Source organism: Anthonomus grandis, chromosome 9 (genome assembly GCF_022605725.1).
Source record: "Anthonomus grandis grandis chromosome 9, icAntGran1.3, whole genome shotgun sequence".
In the NCBI taxonomy this organism is placed as follows: Eukaryota; Metazoa; Arthropoda; class Insecta; order Coleoptera; family Curculionidae; genus Anthonomus; species Anthonomus grandis.
Window position 1 is genome coordinate 25,758,361 of NC_065554.1, and position 24,087 is coordinate 25,782,447.

The 24,087-nt window shown below is 31.1% G+C and overlaps 2 protein-coding genes across 15 annotated transcripts in view; one reads left to right on the plus strand and one right to left on the minus strand.

Annotated features, from left to right (window-relative positions):
* The window catches only part of LOC126740724 (coiled-coil domain-containing protein AGAP005037), a 196,606-nt gene that overhangs the window by 53,216 nt on the left and 119,303 nt on the right, over positions 1-24,087 (minus strand). The window lies entirely within an intron of this gene.
* On the plus strand, positions 117-12,099 carry LOC126740730 (nicotinamidase-like). The gene is made up of 8 exons (XM_050446879.1): positions 117-264; positions 4,956-5,061; positions 5,141-5,413; positions 10,326-10,512; positions 10,568-10,779; positions 10,831-10,987; positions 11,198-11,366; positions 11,432-12,099. Exons 3-8 carry the CDS (start codon positions 5,322-5,324, stop codon positions 11,659-11,661), a joined length of 1,047 nt encoding a protein of 348 aa, XP_050302836.1. The 5' UTR covers positions 117-264; positions 4,956-5,061; positions 5,141-5,321; the 3' UTR covers positions 11,662-12,099.

Below are 24,087 nucleotides of genomic sequence, written 5' to 3' on the forward strand. Positions count from 1 at the left end.
TAAATAAGGAAAATCCCCATTTTGTTCTCCTATACTCGCGTCTATATGTTATTGAGGAAGGTCACCGTAAAATCGATGGTTTCGTCTAAAGTGACGTAACCCGATGATAATAAACTCTCGATTTTAGAATGAAAAGATATCCTATCGATTTCGTGCGTATGTGTCCCAATTCGATAACAATAAATGTTTTGTTTGTTAAAGGCGGAACTGATTAAGTTTATTTGCGTGGTTTTATGTAAGGCCTGACCCCTTTAATGTTTTTGGGTGAGTAAACATGATTTTCTAGTTAAAAATCTTATTGTATAGATTCTTATAGTCTGTATTCTGGGGACATTTTTAGGAAATACTAGTTTTAGTAGTTTTCTGAGACGTTATCTAGATTGTAGGAATTAATATAAGTTAAAATAATAATGAAAATGGGCTTTTACTGTTTTTTATTGGCCTGAAAAACATTTTTTAAAACTATTGAGGTTAATGTAAATTTAAGTTTTTTTTTTAGTTTTGGCACCAGACAGAAAATAGGACAGATAAACTCCTTTATTTATTTTGCAAGGAACTTTTTTTTAATAATAAAATTATATACTGATTTTTTTCCAGAAAATACTTTAATTTATGCAATTTTGAGAGTCTGCTAAGAAAACTTTTATTCTAATACATTATTGCTCAGATTATTGATGAAAAAACAATATGTATATATCATATACAGATTTTCCAAAAATTCGTTTTTTTTTTGTTCTAAGAGAGTATTTGTTTTTTTTTATACAGATTTAATTTATCTTAACCTTGTAGTAGATACACATCAAGAATCCACGTACTTATTAAAGTTAAATTCAGGTGCCACTATCATAGCAATGTTTTCCTAAGCAACATATTAAAATTATCCAATCTTATTATAAAAAATACGAATTTTTGGCGCCCAACATTAAACTGTTTTAGAGAACAATTTGGAATTTCATTGAAAAATTGCAGCAAACTAGATCTGTTGCTAATATTAAAACTCTATGGCATGCCTTTAGACGTCCTTTAAAAAAAAACAAAAAATTTTAGTTGCGCCTTTACAGACTCCAAATAAGTCAGAAATAAAAGCCTGCTTTTAAAAAACAAAAAATATTCCTTAATTAATAAAGAAAAAACAGGTACAAAAAAATTGTTTAGCCACGAAGCATATTTTTGCTGTTGGAGTTTATAAATATGTAAATTGTCTTATTATAAATATTTCTTAGTTAATATGTATAATAAGACAATAATTTAGTAAATCTAGGCGGATTTTATTTAATTTAAAAAGTTGAAAATATTTGTTTATTTCATTCAGGCAGTTGAAATTAACTTTTTAATTCAGCCTCACAAACTTTTAAAAAAATTCTTGTAATATACAGTAATATGAAAATTTTTTTTTTAGGTTAGACTGTTAAAAAAAATAGTTTTAATAATTATTGGAAAAATAAAAAACTTAAATAAATTTTAAAACTCAAATTAATATATATTTTAGCATTAAAAATAATTAAACAAAAATAAATAAAATATTGGAAATTATTTTCAACGGCCTGGAAAAAAATAAATAAATAGACAAAATTCATTTTTTCCTTTAGTGTTTTTAGATACTTAAGAATTGGTTTTAGCCCATTAGAAATATGCTGAAAATTGATTGCTATGACCCAAAAAAATAAGTACATTTTGCATTACTTCCTGTTAAAAAAAATGTGAACATTACTGCAGTTAAAGTAATGTTATAAAAATAAAAGTAATTTTTTCCTTCTGAATTCAAGTTAAAAAAACAAACAAAAATTTTAAAAATTATCACTAATTAATTTAAAAAATTCTAAGATTGAAAAAATACAATAAATTTTTCTGCCTTTTAAAAATTAGCTCATGTGTCTAAAATGTGTCATGATTCTTATTGACAATGCTGTAATTAATTTAATTGTTTCTGTAATAACCAAAAAAGGTACTGCAATAGTTAAAAAAAGTCAGTTACTTTGAATACATTAATTAATATTTATTATTTCATGTTTTTAACAAAATAATTTTGTTTAAGTGTATGTATTTGAAATGTTGAATTTCTTTGTCAATTTTGTTCATTTTTATAAAAAATTATATTAAAAATTGATTTTTATTAAACTAGAAAAAATAAATATTTTCGTTTTTATCCAGACTGGTAAATTAAAAAAAAATATATTCTTTTTATTAATTATAATTTTTTACTTATTTTTAAATTTTTTATATCTTAGTAAATAGAGCAAATAAATTATTGAAAAATGTCAAAAGAAAAACTAATTCTTTTTTTCAGACTGTTAATGTAATTTTTCTTATTGTCTGTATTTTTTCTGTATTCTTTTAGTCTTAACGATTTAAAATATTTATTTTTTCTGGTTATTAAAAATTAATTTTTAGTATTCTTCTGATAAACTGGAGCCAAACGTTAAAAAATAAATACTCCAACGGCTTAAACACATTGATGGAAAAAATGCATTTTATAATTAAAAATATTTGAATTTTAATAAAAAAACTGTAAAAAATAAGTAAAAAACAGGGCGAAAAAATATACTATATTTAATAATTCCAGGCGGTTCACTTATTTTTTTATTGTATTTCTGGCAGTCAAAGTTAAGTTCTTAGTTTATGTAACGGTTTCGTAATCTATCATTATTTCTTCAGATTTTTTTTTCTAAAAAAAATATTTCTTTTTAACTGTTGTTAAGTTAATTGGATATGAGGTCAAATAAAACTGTTCAAAAAGTTTTAAACTTAAGTAATATTGCAGACGTTTCGACTCTATTATAAATGTAGAAATACGTTAGGAAATGTAGAGCTTTGTAATAAAATACAAGGTGTAACATAAGTGATGACTTTAATTTTAAGGGGTGATTCCTTGTCATTTTTTAAGTAAAAAAGTTCATATAAACATATGTCCGGAAACGCTTCGTTTTCGAGATACAGGGTGTTAAACTATTTTTTTTAAATCGATTTTTTATTAATATCTCATAAACGCGTTTACCGAATTTGTTGAAATCTTTACATTTTGTTAGTCACTTTATAAGGTACCTTTTGAAATTCTCACATCTGGCCTAGAAATTTCAGGGGCGTGCCCACGGGCTAAGTCGGATGATTTTTTTGTAAAAAAAATATCGTCCGGTACATTTTTTGTAAGTATGATATTTTTTTTAAATAAAGCATCTAAAAATGAAATTTTTTTGTCTCTTAAATTTTTTGCGTATAACATAGAATTTTTTGTTTCGTTTAGAAATAAATAATTAAAAATCATATCTTAGCACGTCTCGGCCCTCCATAAAAAAAATAAAATGCTTTAAAATTAACTGACAAATTACCAGCATGTTTATTATTTAACAACTAAGAAAAAACCGTAAATAATTTTTTTTGCAAAACGCATACTTGACCGAAAACAAAAATTAAAAAGATGCTATTTTTGACGTTTAAATTTTAATACAATGGCGTCGAAAATCACTTATGTTACACCCTGTATATAGGGTTTCGTTGTACTTTGTCGGATGCAATGAGTCAAAAATTTATAAGTAGGAGTACGTAATTAAATAACTATTGTATCTTAAAAAATAAAACGCTTTGGAGGAAAAAATAGGAGCGCGTAGTAAAACATGTAGCAGTTCATAAGTCTTGAACGCTGTACGTGAATATAAAGAGGTATAAATAGGGGTTTGTAGAAAAATTACAAGTGGATTATCAACATTCTTAAGTATAAGTAATTAGTGGTTCCTTTGGATACATAACTAAGAGGATGTTGTACTTCTAAGTGAAAGGGTATGGATAAAAACAAACTAGGGGTTTGTAAAAAAGGTACTAGTGGATCGTCAATCATAGAAGATTATTCAGAGTATGAGTAAGAAACTAGTGGTTGCTTAAGAAAATACTGCTAATAAGTTGTCTGATCTTTGTATTTAAAATATGAACCGTTTATCGTGAAAGAAACTAGGGGTTTGTAACAAAATTGCTTGTTAAAAATTATTTTTTCTTTTACAGGCGGCTTAATGATTTTTTAATTTTTTGATGCTATAAAATAGTTTTTAGGCATTTAAATTTTGTTTTTTTTTTTAATCAATTAAATGTTCTTTATTTGATTATTCGAACCTAAAATAAACAGTGGAAATAAATTACAAAACATTTCATAAACTGCAAAAAAACATTTTCCACATAGATAAAGTAATTTCCATATTTCTTTATTGCCTGGAAAATAAATATTTCTCATTTATATTTTTTCTGAATAATAAAAACTGATTTTTGGTGTTATTTCTGATGAACAGCATTGGAAATAAAATTTAATAATTATTACTTTCAAAAATTCTTACTGGCCTAGAATTTTTTTCTTCTAATAATTTTTTGAACCCCAGAATTTATTTAATTATTAATTAATATACATTTTTATTCTTATTTATTATATGTAATATTTATTATCTAACCTCAAATGAACAGTGGAAATAAATTATAAAAAAAAAGTTGTAAATATGTTTTTATAGGCAGTAAAAGTAATTTTATATTTTTTTTTGACCTGGAATAACCTGCGTTTATTTATTTATTTATCTCTTATACGGGATCAACCCCATTACAAGAAATATATATATATATAAAAAAAATTAAAATTTACAACAACCAACAACGCTTTCATAATCATTGAACAATCTTACATCAACGAGACCTATCCTTAGTTCTCTAATAATATTTGTAAAGTGACTCAAAGGAATCCTCACATTTCCTATATTAATCAGTCTTAAAATTCTTTTAAAAGGTGAGGTGCATAATTATGATGTAAAGTTTTCATGTGCAATACATTCAGAGCATCATCACATATGTGATCTTCCATGATTCCTAAAAGAAGTTTATAGAGACAAAAACTAATAAATTTAATTTGTACTCTTTCAAGAGCCTAAGACTTGCTAAGTGCGAATTGTACTAATTTTAAGAACCTTTTGATCAATTCCTTTTAGTGTCCTCCTGATGATGGACACTGCTGGGTCCGAAACATGTTGAGAGCCTTGAGCTAAGTTCAATACAGAACTATGTATATTTAGAGTAAACCAGTAAAGGAAGACTGTAAGTTTTTCATTATCATCAGTTGTTACAAGAATAATTAAACCCCTTTAATCTCTCAAACTCGTTTTTCGATCTTCAGCTCTTTCTCTCTCAATCTCTGCTGTCTCAGTCAGTAGATTCTATTTCGAAAACACCCACAGGAGGGCACCACATGCACAACTAACCATCGTTGCCCCTCGCAACGCCAAGAGCATAATAAAAAAACAGGCAATCCGACACTGTGCACTCCACCTTATGCCATTTTAGGAAGTGAGTTCGTAATGTGTAGTCGAAAATCGATCGAATCCTCCTCGGGTGTATTCGACTTTCACCAGGATATGGACGCATGTTTAGCGGCATTCGACAGAAACTGGTAAGTCACGTTTTTTTTTTTGAGACGTAATTAAGTTAGGTTAGGTCGGGTTAATACGCCGGTCGAGTGCGAATCTATAACGTATCCTTGAAGAATCGCGGTATATTTAGCGTTGTATGACTAATATTTGATTACTAGGTATTTGCATACCGGTTTGTTATTCGAGATTCTATAGATGTAGATAATGATTGGATTTGAGATGATTCGCAGGTGTTACAGTTTTTGATCAAAAAGTCCAAAAATATGAAATAATCATTGGAATTAAAAAGGTTCAACTGAGTTTAACAATAGACTTCCAAAGTTTGGGATTTTTCATTTTCAAGTTTTCACCTCATAAACCACGAGAACATCCAATTATGAGTTTGAGCAAAAAATTCCCGACAATTGCAAAATGTCACTTTCTGGATGATTTCAGGAGGCACACTCCTAAATTTTCAGTTTTTAAATTTACCTCAAGAAACCCCAGTTTGACCATGAGATTACTCCAAGACTCTAAATACAACTGCCACTATATCAACATAAACAAACCGAAAATAACTACAATGAATGAAAAAAAAAATACCAACCCAAAACTTCCCGAGAAAACTTTCATCAACCGATCGATCCCGTGACGTCACCGCTGGATGCAATTCCCGTCGCCACGTCGTCACGGAACAAGCGGCGAGATTTTCCGATTTCATGCCTAAAGGAAATTTGGCAAGTACGCGAGGGGTTGATATGATGATGCATCCAGAAAATAATGCGGGTAAAAATTTAATTGCGATTTTAGGAACGTTCGTTATAGGTCAAATTTAATGGCAGTGGCAAGAATTCTGGAACGTGTGCCAACGAAGGATAAATGGGTTTGTTATCAATAGGTCCCATTGGAGGGATCATACAGTTCATTAAGGCTGATTCTTATGACAGTATACCACCAAATGACTACTCTCAAATAAATAGCAAGTGGTGAGATGAAGTAAGGCTTTACTAGGAAAGTAAGAATCAGAGGAGGAATTTCACTACAAGCCTCTGCTTCTGTAAAGGCTATTGTTCTTGAAATAATAGCTAAATGGTGGTCCAGAGTTACCAATTCTTCTGTCCACTCTATTATGTGAACATTTCAGGAGCACCAACTTGCTGAGAAAAATAAGAATTACAGGCAACTTTTGAAAATCCTTAATTCAACATTTGATTCTATTAATAGTTACGCTATCTGGAGTAAAAAGAGTAGTATCGTTCAACTCAACTGCCTGGAAGAAAATTTTAATTTCTTCCAGGTAATTCAGTAGATATTGCAAATATGAAACTTAATTTCGTTTAAATTTCCATCAAGCAGTTGTAGTAGTAAATGTAAAGTAGTAAATGGTAAATGTAAAGTAAATTTTACCATCTGAGAGAGAGGAAAGGGTGTGAGAGTGTAGGGCTGGAAACTCCAGTGACACAATCACGTTTAAGGATATTCCTCTTGTAAGTGCCTAGTTTTGGGTTCTCTTTCTCCTCCAGTTCCTTGATGATGATGATGATTGATGCTGATTCTTATGAGAGTATACCACCAGATGGACCTGGAAGAATCTTTCAATGCATTTGAATGTTACCGCCTTGACAACTCTTGTTGTCTCGATTTTTTGGTCATGGATGCCTTTAATATCAACCTTTCTTAAGATTTATGAGACTTTGGTACCAATGGATCGTATTCAGGGGAATTCGGAAAAAGTTAAGTGGCGAGAAGAAGTAAGGCGTTAGTAGAATAGTAAGGCTCAGAAAAGGAATCCCAATATAAGCCTGTGCTCCTGTAAATGTGAACTAAATAATCGTCCAGAGTTACCAATTCTTCTGTCCACATATAGACTTTCTGATTAAATCATGGAAGAATCTCTCAATTTGAATGTTACCGCCTTGACAAATCTTGTTGTCTCGATTTTTGTGGTCATGGATGGCTCTAACATCAACCTCTCTTAAGATTTATGAGAAGCTATATGAAAAAGTTAAGTGGCTATGGTTAAAGGACTGCTCTCAAACAATTATCAAGTGGTGAGAAGAAGTAAGGTGTTGGTAGAATAGTAAGACTCAGAAAAGGAATCCCAATATAAGCCTGTGCTCCTGTAAATGAGAGCTAAATAACGGTCCAGAGTTACCAATTCTTCTGTCCACATATATACTTTCTGATTAAATCATGGTTTCTAAGTTGGCAAACAGGTACATTAAAAAAATCTTACTAAGTAGACTTTGAAAGTTAGAATCCGAAATATTTGCCAATTCTAAGATGTTAAAATGTGAACGAGCATTATGGTAATTATAATTCTCAATGAGAAAGTCCTGTTACAAATCAATCTCAAAAACTGGTTCTGTATCTTTTCAAGTCTGTCGATATTATTCTTGTATCTAGAAATCCATATGACTGAGACAAAGTGGAGTCTACTAAATACATATTATGAATAATAGAGAGTTTTCTTGGTCTTATGATAATGAGCATATTGTCTCTTAATAAACCCCAGCAATTTATTACCATCGGTAACTAGTTTATCAATATGCAACTTAAGGGACATTTTGAAGCCAAGTAAAACATCCAACTTCCTTATACCCTTTTCAAGACACTACCACCAAGGTTATAATTAAATTACATAATTTCAGATTTATGGGAGAGTACAGAACATTTGTCAAAGTTTAAATATAGTTGATTCTCATCACAAAACTGGATTAGCGAGTCAACATTTGATTGCAGACTTTCACAATCAAGCACAAAGCCTATTCGGAAAAATAATTTTAGATCAGCATAGCAAAAGAAGGAGCAAGATTCAAATAGTACTTTGATATTAGTGATGCAAATTAGGAAGAGTAAAGAATCAAGATAAGAAACTCCAGAAAATGATGATAATCTTTCAGAACAAAAGCCGAGTAAGGCAACAAACATAGATCTGTTAAACAGATAAAACTCAAGGCAGTTGAGAATATCACCGTAGACACAATATTGTTAAATGCCTTGCCAAAATCTATGTAAATTACGTCTGTCTGCTGGAATGAGTTAAAACGTTCATGTATAAATTGAGAGTATTCAATTAAATTAAGTTCTACAAAAACCAGATTGGTCCAGCCTAAATTAATCAAAATATTTGAGCTTAGTTTTGTTATATTGATCCCAAGAATAATCAACAAGTATGTCAAAGAAAGAACCTTGTGACCATCAATGTTTAATTGATATTTGGAGGTATTAGAAGAATCATTCCAAAACTTGGGCGATCAGTCTTCATATGCCTGTTAACATTGAATAACTATTAGGCACATTATTGGATCCTAGAGGTAGGGCATCAAACTCCGATGAAAAAACCATGTTTAAACATGATCCTCTACTTGAGTCTTTAAATGCATTAGGTTTAAGCATGATGACAACTGCATAAGGAAGCAGATACTTTGAGTCTAATACCAAGAACTGATTTATCTAAGAAGACCTTAAATTCTAAAAAAAATCTCTTTTCCTATTCTGTTTGTTCTTCAATTCCTTGAGATTGGTTCTTATAAGAGTATACTACCAGATGAATCTGAAAGAATCCCTCAGTTGAATTGCACTTGAATGTTATAGCCTTGACAAGTCTTGTTGTTTGGACTTTTGTGCAGAGGCTTATAACACTAAGACTTTGGTACTAAAATTTGAGACAATAATAATAAAAAGCAGTATGAAGAAGTTAATAAGCTGAGAAGAAGACAGCCTGTATTAGAAGAGTAGCGCTTAGAGATATCAACATGTGATCAAGGTAATTCAATCGTCACAGAAGAGTTGTATGTAGTTAAATAAATTGGAGCTGAATGATGGCTACTCCGAATTATCTCTTTGGCTGATACCAAGAATCATTAATATGTTTTTCAAAGTAAAGTCGTTGTGGCTATCAAAGGTTTCCCAATAGATAAGTGTCCCTATAAAAATGGCTATTCCTCTTCCAAGGTTGGAAGAATTATCACGTAAGCCCTGGATTCTTGGAAACTAACCTTTATCATCAGACCAAAGGTTATAAGTCATAATTAAAGGACAATCTAATTCCTTTAAAAAGAGCTGAATTTAACTGGCATTTGGAGGAATCAGGAAAATTTTAGATTAGTATTCATATGTTACTGTTGAATTAGTATCAGTATTATTATTGTTTCCTAGTGCTAGAGTATCAAACTTCGATGAAGAAATCACATCTAAGGATGCTCTTTTGCTAGAATTCTTAAGTGCTCCAAGTTCACGCACGTATAAATGACTGTATAAGAATATTGATTAACATGATGAATCCAAAAACTGCTTCTAATTGGTGGGAGATGCTTTGGGTCTAATGCCATTGTCTAAGTGCCATGTCTAAGGAGAGTCCTGGTTTTCCCTTCTCGTTGTCTCTCTTACACTAACGTGCAAAACCTCACCTTTTATAAAAAAACACGAAATGCCCTTCCTCCAATAATTACATCGACGACGTCACATACTTAAAACTCACGCGATTCCAACAAAACTTCGACCCCTTGAAAGCGTCAAATGTTTCACCCAGTTGGGTGAATTTTCTTCAGTTTCATTGATTGAGACACGCGATATATGGGTCAGGATTTTTAGTGTTACCCTGTGCCAGGCCAGGAAAATAATTTTTATTAATGAGCGACATGGTTGGTAATGTAATGGGCCCCACTGTTAACGATGAAGCTTATGGCCATAAAATTTATTTTTAAACATTTTACGATTCATAAAAATGGCGAGGCCATTAAAGAGCAAGTCTTTTATTCAGTTTCCCTCTATCAACCCACATGAAGGATCAATTTTTCATGTAAAAATTGAGAAAATATGGTGAATTGAAATAATTGTACTTAAGAAAACTGACAGTAATATATGGAGAGCTCTGTTTCTGAAAACGTATTAGTAGTTCCTCTCATGACTATTAAATCTTTAAAACAATTACGAAATCCACTATTTTAGTGATGGCCAACTGGACTATCCAGAATTCAAAGAGCTCACCAAAGCCCTCTTCAGAGATTCCTCTGGCAACTCTTACGAAGTAGAGGAAACAATTTCACAAAACACCTTCGACATATTTGACAAGAATAGCGATGGACAAATAGACAGAGAAGAGTTCTCTTTTTGCTGGCATAAGTGGATAAAAACAGTAAGTTGATCCCATTAAATTCCATATCATCCATAAAACTTTCCAATTTTTCCAGATTGTCAAACCGATGTCGGCTCTCCTAATTATAGACGTACAAAACGACTTCATTTGCGGCACCTTGGACATAAGAAACTGTTCGGCAAAACAAAACGGCGAGGACGTGATCGGACCAATAAACGACCTGCTGGAAACTGTAGATTTCGATGCTGTTTTCTACTCGTACGACTGGCATCCCGAGGATCATGTCTCGTTCATCGATAATATTCAGTAGGTACTCACAAGAATCTCTTAAACAGATTTTGGAAGATATTATTTTAGCTTACGTAAGGTTCACGAGTCTAGTCCAATCAAAGCAGAAGAGGCTAAAGTATTTGATACGGTGATATTTGATGGGGAACGACCTATGAGCCAAAGGTTATGGCCTAGGCACTGTGTGCAAAACACCTGGGGAAGTGAACTTTATAAGGATTTGAAGGTAAGTATGGAGTAATTTGGAGTTAGTGAGTCATAGTCTACAGATTTGAGGGAACTTAGGGTTGAGGATCTACTTCCTTGAGTTGCCTTTAGATATTCTAGGTCTTTGTTGAATCTGGAACTGATTTTTACTTCATAAAGTTTCTTAAAGAGTGTACTGATTCTGTGCACTGCAGAAATTAATACTTTTACTAAAAATTAATTCTCCTAGGTGGTCAAAGATGCTCAAAAGATCTACAAAGGCACCAATCCAGAAATCGACTCTTATTCAGCCTTCTGGGACAACTCCAAACTAACCGACACCAAAATGGAATCTCAACTAAAGAGGCGAAACATCACTGACGTGTACGTTTGCGGAATCGCTTATGACGTCTGCGTAGGTAAGAGAAATTTAGCATTCCTTTGCAAAATTCGAAGGAAAACAAAGACGAATTCCTTCTTTCAGGTGCCACAGCTTTAGATGCCATCCAAAGTGGCTTCAGAACCATCCTCGTCGATGACTGTTGCCGAGGAGTTGACGTGTCTGACATTGAAAGGACAAAAGACAACGTCGTCGAGAACTATGGGGTCGTAGTGTCGTCATGTCAAGTGGCCGACATGGTCAAAGGTCTTGACAGGCGACCAGAGCTCGGATACAAACTCGCGTTGAATTTGAAGAAAAGTAGTACGAGTTGAGCTGAACTATGTCTATCTTTTAAGTACTTAAGAGGGTTATGAAGTTATTATGTAATCTTATGGAGTTTGTTGATAATATTCTTAAAAGGTTCTTAGAATGTAAACGGTTGGTTTAATATCTTAAACATTAAGGAGGAGCCTTGGAGTTGATATTCTAAGAACATATCTGTCATACGTCAATGTTGCTTGATAAAATGAGCATTTTATTAAAACAGTATTTTAAAGTTGTGGGGTTACTATGGTAGTTCTTAGAAATGGATATAAGAGGAAAATAAAATTGTAGATTGAATAAGGGAAATTGTTTCCAGTGTATTAGAAAAACATTATTTCTTTCTTATCTCTACGTGTGTTCTTACATAGCTATGTGTTTATAGAGAGCTATTATTGCAACTGTTACCTCATAAGGCATTTGCTGTATATTAAATATTAGACTCTTAATTTTTTTTTATTATGCGACTTGATACAGATGTGACATCCTAATCCATATTTCAAATCAAGGAGACTGATCTCTGCACTTCTTGAAAAATTGAATCATTGTTGGTCATTGTGTACCTCTGAACACGGCTGTATTCTATCCTTGTAATTAATATTACTGTTTCACAAATAACTACACAATTAACTGTTAAAAGGTGGGTTGTGTCAATTAGAGTTTCTGATTCTGACCAACTTTCTGGAACTATTTATCGTTGTAAGCACATTTAGCAACAGATCAGTCTCCTTATATTTAGTCTCTTTATTTCAAAGTTAGAGTGTAAATTATCTCACTTCTTCCAGAAATTTGAAGCCATTTCTTATTTATTCCAGAAAATCTAAGTCAAGATTTAAATTTAGAGATTAATGTCTATACTGACTACGAATGTTTGGTAGCACTACGAACTAATGTCAGCTGAATAAAGCGAAATAAAAAATGAGTTCAGAATTCAATTTAACTCGTTGGATATGTTAATCCAGAAACATATCAAAAGCTGCCTATAAAAAAATACGAAAAAATCAACTGCCTGGAAAAGACCAGAAATCATTTCAATTGCTTTGAAGAAATAAACCATGAGTTTTTTTTGGGAAAATACACAACTACCTAGAAATAAATATGAACTGATTAAAAATTACTTTAGACTCTTTAGTGACATACATTTGGGTATGTCAATGATTGGTTCAGGATACAGTTTAGGAAAGAAGTTGATACTTCCTCGTTTGAGCATTATCTGACTGCATCCAAGACCTTGTACCTAGTACAGGCTTAAACCATACAATGCATTTTTTAATATTAGATATGGAATTATTATGAAAAACCATTCGTTTCCTTTTCAATTATTAGTTCTTAAAAAGAGCTTAACCCTTTCAGTCACTGCGTTGTCATTTGACGACATATAAATCTAATTACGTTTATTCAGAAAGTATGCGATTTTTGCCGTTTAGTCACGATGTAAGCAATTGGCAACAAGGTATTTAACGCATTTAAACACTCAATGCCATCTGTGTTATTTCCTCCGAATTTTGATCGCGCTTGGCTTATTAGTTGTTTTGAATGTTTGCACGCCGGGCCGTCATAACATTGACGATTATTCAAATACCAAATCGAGTTGAAGTTTGATTTACATACGTTTCTGTTTTCAAGGGTTGTTTGTTTGCTTAGCGGTAAGTATTAGTAAGTAAATGTTTATAATGGAGTGAGGGTATTTTTTTAAAATTATGCGTCGTCATTTGGCGGCAGTGTGACTAACCGCTATCAAATTTTTCAGAATTTGGAAAAAAAAGGTTGTAAGAAATCAGTCATAATGAGCAAAAATAAACCGTTATCTTATGAGGAATTGGTCGCTCTAGCAGAGGAGATGTTAAGAAAAATAAATGTTTTTCTAGAAATTCTGGACAATAATGATATGAACGAGATGCTTGATAGACAAGAAGATGAAATTGTTGATGGTTTGGAAGAGCATCAAGAAAATACAGAGGACGTAAGTGAGCAGGTAATAGTCGGCGAATCTTCTGTACGTGACGTAATAAATATCCAGAACAAAGAATCTACTACTAGCGTGACAGAGTTTTTTCTCGAAAATGATCTTACGATGAAAAAAAACATACGTTGGAGAAGAAATGTCATCTATCTTACTCCCCCAATACCGTGGTATAAAAAAAATGTTGAACAACATGTTACCTTGGAAAGTCCTTTATATTTTTTAAAAAAATATTTCACTGATGAATTATTTGAGGACGTGACTAAATACACCAATCTTTATGCTATTTAACAACATAGCAAATTTAAAAATACCACACAAGAAGAGCTTAAACATTTTGTGGGAATTCACATAATTATGGGAAATTTGCACTATCCCCGGGTTCATTTCTATTGGGATTCAAACTTAAGAATACCTCGTATAGTAGATTGTATGGTCTCAACAGATTTTTTAAAATTCGAATGCATGTTCATTTTGTAAATGTCGAGGAAAAGGATCCACAAAACAATGATCGTTTCTGGAAAGTAAGGCCTGTTTTCGATGCAATATGACAAAGATGTATATCTCTACCTTTAGAAAGTGAGCTATTTGTTCATTGATGAACAAATGGTCCCCTTCAAGGGCTCCTTGAACATAAAGCAGTATGTGAAAAATAAACCGTCACCATGGGGTATGAAAATTTTCGCTCTGTGTGGAAAAAGTGGGACACTGTACGATTTTATTATATATGAAGGATCAACAACCAAATTAGAAGACATAGAAAAAAAAGTTTTCGGCCTTCAGGTGCTGTTGTAGCAAAATTATCAACAAGAATAGACATACAAAATATTCAGTTGTATTTTGACAATTATTTCTCCAATTATAATTTATTGCAATTTCTTAGGCACAAAAATATATATGCCACATGCACAGCTAGAAAAGATAGATTCAATAAGCCACCATTCACCTCAGACAAGGAAATGCAACGCGGATCTATGGAAGAAATTATTAGTGAAGATGGTGAGGTTATTATGACTAAATGGTATGACAACAAGCCTCTGTTTATGGCCTCAGATTTTATGGGTTCTGGCAAAATAGATAACTGCCGTCGCTGGAATAAAGTCAGTAAAGGGTACGTCATGGTGCCGAGACCAGAAGTAGTAAAAACTTATAACCGTTAGATGGGCGACGTTGATAAGTTAGATTGCATAATTTCGATTTACAGAACATTCATTAGATCACGAAAGTGGACTTTGAGAATGTTTACACATGCCATCGACATGGCTTGTACTAACGCATGGTTTGAGTATAGACAAAATGCACAAGAAATAGGCATTCCATCGAAAGAAATCTTGGATTTGATACATTTCAGGAGCCACGTCGCAGAAGCTTTGATCGCGTGTAATGCCGTATCAAAAAAAAGAGGAAGACCTTCAAATGAATCACTTTTAAGTCCACTTCCAAAAAACTAGACCCATAGATAATGTGCGCTTCGACAATACAGGACATTTTCCTCTTCACGAGGATAAACAATCAGCTTCAAGATGCAAACTTCCGGGCTGTAAAGGTACTTCTGTGCATTTATGCTTGACAACAAAATAAAAACTGTTTTGTAGCTTTTCATAAGCAATAATAAAATAAAGTTTGATTTTATATGTAATTTTATACATACTTTTATTTCATCGTGAAGCAACCCTTTGGTCACAATGTCGTCAAATGAGAACATTCAAAAATTATACCAAAAACAAAAAAAAACAATTTTTTAAGATAAAATGCCTTTCTGCTAAGCATAATAACATTTTTAAAATATCAAATTTTGACTGAAAGGGTTAAGCCGGAGTAATGTTCTCAGCTTATAAAACGGCAGAAAAGAGAAAAACTGGACGATTTCTAATGAAAGTTTTGAGTTTGATAACTCATTGGAAGAAATATGGAAAATCTCTAAAAGCCTAAAACTAACATATATAACGTATTAAAGTTATATCATATGTAAGTGAAATAAAAACTACTTCAAAGAATCAATTTTACAGCGTTGCCGTTTATATAGAAAAATGGCAACACCTTTGATTTTTTTAAATAAAACACGCGATATATTTTTAGATATTTTGATTTTCTGCTTTATGTTGAGTCTTTCTTAATCCTACTTCTCTATACCTGTCTCTAGCGGCTTATTTTGCGTGTTTTTTGTTAAAAACCATGGGATAACTAACTGTTCATTTCTCAGGTATTTAAGTTCCTAAAAAGCTCAAATTTTAAAGATCACTTTAACAGAAAATAATGATCAACTTCCCATAGCTCAATTTAATCAGCCTTATACAGGGTCGTCGAAAATTAAATTAAAATTCTTTATTTACTAAAATGGCGAAAAGTCAATGTTATTAAATGGAACCTCCTATATTTTATTTTTTATTCTAATAGACAGATAAAATACCTTTAATTTGTAAATTACTTACCTATGAAAATGTTACAATGTAGAAAATTTAACACATTCTATCTAGATTTTTAGCTAATGAATAAAAAAAACTTATTTATAATACAAAATACTTCGTTCGTTATACCGGGTGGTGGCGTCGCCGAGCGGAACATAGGAAAACCTATGTAAATTTTAAGGGGCTTTTAATTATTGGCTTCCCTGTACATTTTATAGAACAAATGTAAGATTACGTTTTGAGGAGACCAATCTGGCAAACCCTTGTGCAAAGTTTCAAAAAATTTTAATAAGCGATTCTTAGTAAAATATTAATCTAAAATATTAAGTTATCTTACATTTTTTCTGTAAAATGTACAGGGAAGCCAATAATTGACCCTATGTTCCGCTCGGCGACGCACCACCCGGTATAGCCCCTAGACTAAAAAACAAAATGTAATTAAACATAATTTACCTACAGCAATACATGAAAGACACAAAGACATCAACATCATATTCATCTTACTACAACACTAAATGCCACCCAAATAAAACAAAACAAAACCGCTTTCCAAATATGCATTCGACACTGAAACAACACAAAGTTCCTATCTACCAAAATTTAATAAAATCACATCGCGTAATATACATTCCACGCGAGTGAATCTAAGAAACCTTAAAACCTATGTCTGGGACAATTTGAAATAATAATACTTATAAATTGGTGAAGGCGCATATTTCAACACAACAAATCCGCACCTCGGTGCGATTTGAAATAATTCTTAATAATTGGCGAAAGCGCCGGTCATATTTCAGATATTTCAAATATTTCAAATTGGCTCGGACCCCTGTTTAAGGAATCGCCGAGACTTATTTTACTCTAAACCTAAATCTGTCGGCAACGTTGCCAATAGAACCGCATTCATCAGTAATCCGATTATTTATGGTATTACCAGTGTGTTTTTAATAATTTTATATTAAAAGAGTGTGAGATGCGGCAACGTTGCATCGTTTCGCTTCATGGCGTGCATCCAAGTTTATTTATTTTTATATTATTATATGAACTTATACCGGGTGGTGCGTCGCCGAGCGGAACATAGGGTCAATTATTGGCTTCCCTGTACATTTTACAGAAAAAATGTAAGATAACTTTTTGAAGAGACCAATCTGGCAAACCTCGTGCAAAATTTCAGAAAATTTTAATAAGCGAATCTTGAATTATTCAAGAAAACAAAGCGATGTTCATTTTCTTGGCTCCAATACCGGCAATTCTGAACATTTGGTTCATTGTTGAGGGTAAATGTACATTCATCGGTAAAATAAATATTTCTTCAAAAATTCCTATCATTATTTGCTTTCCATCATTTCAAAACAAAATGCCATTCTTCGCTCTTCATGTCCCTCCTGCAGCTCTTGATGTTTTTCGAATTTATACGAATAATATTTGTGTTTTCTTAAAGTGCGCAATACCGTTGTATGATGTTTATTTACCTCTTGCCCAAGAACCCTCGTACTAACCATCTTGTTTTCCTCCACACTCAGTAGAGTATCAAGATCTCTCTTCTCTCTTTCTTCGGCACTATTTTCGATATCCTGAGTTGATCATTAACAATTATTTATTACGGTACCTTTGGACTTGAACTTATTGACAATACGTTTAATAGTTGAAATGGGCTTGGTGGGGAAATAAACTGAAAACATTTCAGATACTGCTCTAAAACTATTTCCCGCATAATGCCACTTAATTATGGCTATTTTTTCGTCGATTGAATAATTCATACTTGTTTTCAAATATCGACTGTCACTGATTTATTGACACTTTTCCTCACGTCATGTCAGTGACAATATTCATTTTACTGGTGCCCGTTTTATTTTACCTTAACCGAAAATTTGCTAATTTTGCAATTACATTTAATTGAATAATTCAAGATTCGCTTATTAAAATTTTTTTAAACTTTGCACAAGGGTTTGCCAGATTCGTCTCTTCAAAAAGTTATCTTACATTTTTTCTATAAAATGTACAGGGAAGCCAATAATTGACCCCCTTAAAATTTACATGGGTTTTCCTATGTTCCTCTTGGCGACGCACCACCCAGTATATAAAAATAACAAAAAAACACTGATCATTATTCTCTAAACGATATAATCGTCGCTCTTCTAATTTTGCTTTCAACTAACTCTTCAAAACAGGTAATAACTCACTGATATATGTCTTCTATACGGTTTACTAGTATTGCATACACCCGTTCCTTTATATTACCCCACAAATAAAAATCAAGGGTGTCAGATCTGGCGATCTCGCCGGCCAATCCCTTGGTCCCATACGCCTAAACCAGACAGGACTTTTGTTACACTGTCTCCATAGTGAGGCAGGGCTAGTACGAAAATCATGCAATGGAACATTTTCCAAAAAATTACTTAAAACACTTCTTAAAAGTAAAACTAAAAAATATTGGTATTTAGTTGATTATTAAAGGGTTTGTTAATAATAAGGAATTCTTGTACAATAATTTTCTGACATTTTTGCGTAAGTATTTCACATTCGTAACGCGGAAAAAATCACGATATGTTCACTTCCTGGATTCTTCTACATAGGTAAAAATGATTAAAGAGTTATATAAAAATAATACTGTAGGTATAAATTAAATTAGCCGTATCGATCGTAATGTATAGTGTATGTCTCGATATGATATAATAAAAAATTGAACAGTGACGTACTGAATCAGGTTGACCCCAAAAAAAATTGAGGTGTGAGATACTGTTGCGTCCTATTTTTTTTATAGTAAGATTTTTCTCACAAATGCGAAACTGTTTAATCAGCATGCAATTGGTTACTCTCACGTCGTGCCAAAAACTAATAAATCACGTTTAAAATGAAATTTTAGCGCGTATTTCCCGAGCGAGTTAAACAATAATTACATTTACATACCGAAATCTAATTTTCATTGTATTCACATACAAAGGATGTAATAGCAATGATCAATTTTTTTTCGAAAAGTTGCTTAATTAAATGAAATTCGTATTGTTTTGATCTAGTCAGATTTAATGGAGGTAAGGACCACTTAAGGGAGACAAAACTCAAGAATATTCAACTTTATGTCATATTTTTTTTAGATGGATTTGGTCAAACGTCTTGGCAAAGTCATGTCATTAATTTATAACAATTAACATTCCTTCTTATATTTTACTTGCTTTGGTAGAAATGAAAAATGCGCAATCTAAAAGGAGTCTCTTTTTTATGTTACAATATGAGTCAAAGTATTATTCCAGAAATTTAAGTCGTTTCGTATTTTTCCCCCAGGTAATTAAAAAGAATTTTTATCTCGTTGATCTTATTTTTTTATTTCTCCTTGTTTATCTTTCAAGAAATGTAAAGTTACTTTTTAATTATTTCAAACAGTTGCGCACTTTTTTACTTCCAGATCTTTTTGTGTTGTTTTTATAGAAATTTAAAGCAATTTTCTTGGTACCAAATTGTTAAATTTAACCTTTTTGCATAATATATGCTAACCTCTACTATACTTTCTTACCTAATGTAAAAGTACCTATTTTTTTAGTAAATTTCTGAATTTTTTTAAATGATTTATACAACCTAAGTAACGCAATTCTTTATTGGGCTAACTCAAAATAAATAATACAATTAAAATCATAAAAGTGTATAGTTCCTATAAGATACCAAGCAAAAAAATGGGACTTATTATAAAAAAATTTCTATTAAAATTTTCCGATTTTCCACAGAAACGTCGGGAAAAAAATTATAATTACTATAGGAAAATGTATGATGGAAAAGCTTAATAAATGTACCAATTTTTTTTGCCATAGAAAATTATTGGAGAATTTTAAAAGAGAGCTATTTTTTTTTTACATAAAATATCCGAGACTGTATACTGTACAAGAAAAATTAGGTATTCCTAATGTCATAAGAAAATCTGTAATAGAAATTCTAAAAAGAAATTTTGGTTAAGTAAGTTTAAATTTTTGACTTTAAGGTTGAATATCTCCCTAAAAACAAAAACGATCCTGGATTTTTATCTTTTGGTCAAAAAGGCATTTTATCAGATTTTAAAGAACATACAAAGAATTTCCAAAAAGTGAGTTTTTCTGTTTTTAAAAAACTAAAAAGTAGACAAGAGTTCCAAGATGAGATTTTCGTATAAAAAGACCTTGAATGTTTATTTTTTTAGTCAAAAAGGCATTTTATCAAAATTTTATTTTGGCAAAAAGTGAATTTTGCTATTTTTAAAAAGTTAAAAAGTGGACCGAGTCCTAATAAAAAAATTACAACTTTTGACTTTGAGGATGAATTACTCTTTAAAAACAAAAACGACCCTGCATTTTGAAATCTTGAAGGCCTTTTCATACAATTGTGTATTATCATCAACACACAACCAATACGCTAATAATAATTACAAATGACACTATTTAATTAGAATGATACTGCATTTACATGCAACTAAGGAAATAATCCTGTCCCACAGATTTTAAGTTCAACAAATTACCTTGATTTGTCACCTATTTGATCCTTGTGGGCGTATACGCAAGGCATATTATTTAAGATATGTGAGTCAACGAACGCACTTATGCGGATTTTATAGAAGGAATATCGTTTATCACCAATTAGTTTAGGTCATGTCTTGCATAACATGTTCGAGTCATGTTTATATTGACGTTCGTTTAACGTGTATGGGTTGGTGATATTTTAAAAAATGGTTTATTATACATAAGAAGGAGCGCCGAATAGTTCTATATCATTTAAGAGAGAATAGACAGAGGTTAGAATATATACAGGGTGACAATTTGAAAATGAACAGCATTTAATCTTAGGAGAAACACGTCAATTTACATATCAAAGGGGCAATTTCTAAGGCATTTGTTGTCGTGTTACTTTCAACTCCCTAACCCCTAAAATTTCAATCAGTAACTCCTATTTCTCTTAACATTTTTGTGTTTTTTATAAAATTCTACATAAACTGCATTTTAATTTAAATCGTGACTTAAACTCATAAATGAGTGAAATGTATTTTATGTACATTTAAATAACGTAACTCCTTGAAAAATAATAATAATAATAATGAAATTAATTGTTCAAAATGGGTTCCCTTCTTCTCTAAGTACAGTCAAAAGTGTTCTCCGACGTTTGGAAGAGTTTCAGGTGAAGTAGTTCCATACTCAAATAAGAAAAAAGCCAGCGGTGTTAGATCTGGTGACCTAGGTGGCCATTCTACGGATCTCCTACCAGTATTCACTGCTCTGGGTCATGATTATCCAACCACTCTCCAATTGGTAGAGGAAATATTAACTGCTGTTCAAATTGTCACGCGGTATATGTAATAAAGTGAATTTTCCAATTTGCTACTCTTAGGCCAGAAAATGTCTTTAAAAGCAACCAAAAAAAAGACTGCAACAACAACTGCTTGATGAACTTTTCCTTTTCGTGGATAACAGAAAAATGCAGACATCCAGTTAAATGGATAGTTGAAAATTTATTTGAAAAATATTGAAATTAATTACATCAGAATTAAAATTGTATCAAAAATTCATCGTAGTATACCGGGGGAATAATAATGTGTGATAAAGAAGTAAAACATAAAATTTAAAGAAAAGTCATTTTTAATAAAAAGTAAGAATATCCTGTGACTTAAGTTCCTAGACAAAATATGATGACTTGATTAAATTATTTTAATTTATATTGCATGGTATAGACAAAAATGATCTATTTTAGAGATTTTATTTATCTTCCAATTTTTCAACAAAAAAAGTTTCTTCTTGCTTTTCTATGGCAAATAAACACACGCTTTTAAGAGTATTATAAACATTAAAAAAAAAATTGGAACTTTTGACAATTTTTTTTATTGCAATGTTTAAAGGCCTTTTAATTTTCAGCCAATAACCTTTTTTTCTTAGCTTTTAGTGAAAATTTAAACTTATTTAGACAAAATTTCTTTTTAGAATTTCTATTACAGATTTTCTTATGACATTAGGAATACCTAATTTTTTTTCTTCATTTTCTATAGAAAACTACAGTATACAGTCTCGGATATTTTATGTAAAAAAAAGTATTTTAGTACACAAATTGTAATTTTTTTAATTAGGACTGTGTCTACTTTTAAATTTTTTAAAAATAGAAAATATCACTTAAATACCCTCTTGACCAAAATAATAAAAATCCAGGGTCGTTTCTGTTTTTAAGGAGATATTCAACCACAAAGTCAAAAATTGTAATTTTTTTATTAGGACTCGGTCCACTTTTAACGTTCGTTTTTAACTTTTTAAAAATAGCAAAATTCACTTTTTGGAACTTTTCTGTATATTCATCAAAATGCTATAAAATGCCTTTTTGACTAAAAAAATAAAAATTCAAGGTCTTTTTATACGAAAATCTCATCTTGGAACTCGGTCTACTTTTTAATTTTTTAAAAACAGAAAAACTCACTTTTTGGAAATTCTTTGTATGTTCTTTAAAATTTGATAAAATGCCTTTTTGACCAAAAGATAAAAATCCAGGATCGTTTTTGTTTTTAGGGAGATATTCATCCTTAAAGTCAAAAATTGAATTTTTTTTTATTAGTACTTGGTAGCACTTCTTAATTTTTGTTAAAAACATCAAAAAATCACCTAAATTTACTTCGCAATGATAACATAAAAAATCAACCACTTAAACACATAACTTCCTATCATTTTTCATTTTAATTAACCACCCGAAAAATTTTAATTAACAATTTACATAATTCTCTTGCGATCCCTTTCTTCCATTTATCCGATGTTGATTCAAGAACGGGCGTGTCATTTCGTCATAATTCTCTGTAAACCAGATTTATATTTGACTAATTATTAATTATGAAGCTTAATGACGGATTTAGTGGGGAAATATTTTACGTAATATGGAATTTCTTTTGAAGGAGATAATCAATAATAAACACGCGTTTTATATATGTATATATAGTGCTTCGTAGGTGTTGTGTCAAATGAAGCTGGGTAGGTATATTGCATGTACATGTATATTTTATAAAGTTTCATAGTTTCGGAGATATCCGGAGGTAAATTTGATTTTTTTGCATTTATATAGCATGACGTAATGTAAAATTAATTATTCCTTTGCCATTTTAGGAGTTATTTCTGGAAAAAAACTAATCAGTTTCTAGTTTCCCTGGACCAAAAATAATTAGGTTTATAATTGTTCTTTCTAAAGTTGTGGCTGAAAATTCCAACTCTCAATTTCACGGAAAAATTAAAAAATAGATTTTAGGGAAATATGAGACGAATTAAAGTTCCTGGACGAAGAACAAAATGATTTCTGGAATAACCTAATTTGACTTAAATTGTAACGTAGAAATAAAGGCAAATAGATTTCTTTTGGACATTTACTATATATTCCGGAAAGGTAAAGGCATTTTCCATTTCTAACAATTTCCAGTTCACCTGGACCAAAATAATTAATTGGAAGTTTTCAAGAAAATGGAAAAATAATTGCTTTTAGAAATTTTTTATAATTTCCAGGAAGTTGAAGGCATTCAAAAAAGATGTTTAACTGTTAATGAAATTAATACAAAATGACTTGAACTGCCTAAAAGCAACAAAAAGTTGTGCCTACAATTAACTAAACAAGCACTTGGAAAGAATAAAAATTAAATAGAATTAAAACTAAATTTGACAAATTATTTTTTTTTCATTTCTTTCATCATTTATATTTTATCATTATCTTATCAATAATTACATCATTCATATATGTAATAAAATTAATTATCAATAATAGTTATTACTATTCAATTAAATAAAATCAAAGAAAATCATATTATGCCTTCTTTAGACCATGTTTTAGAAGCTCTTGATGCCAATGATTTTGATTTGCAACAAACGTTTTATAATCATAATTAAAAAAAAAGAAAAAAAAGTTAAAGGATATTAAGAAAGTTAAACAAGAAAACTGGGAAAACTAACACACATTTGAAAAAACCCTAACGAAACTCCATAATAAAGCTCGTAAAGTGACAAATTTGGCCATTTCGGACCAGGTAATCCAGAAGTTTTAATTCCAGACGATTGGAGAATTATGCATTTCTTCCAGGTAGTTCAAATATTTTTTTAATC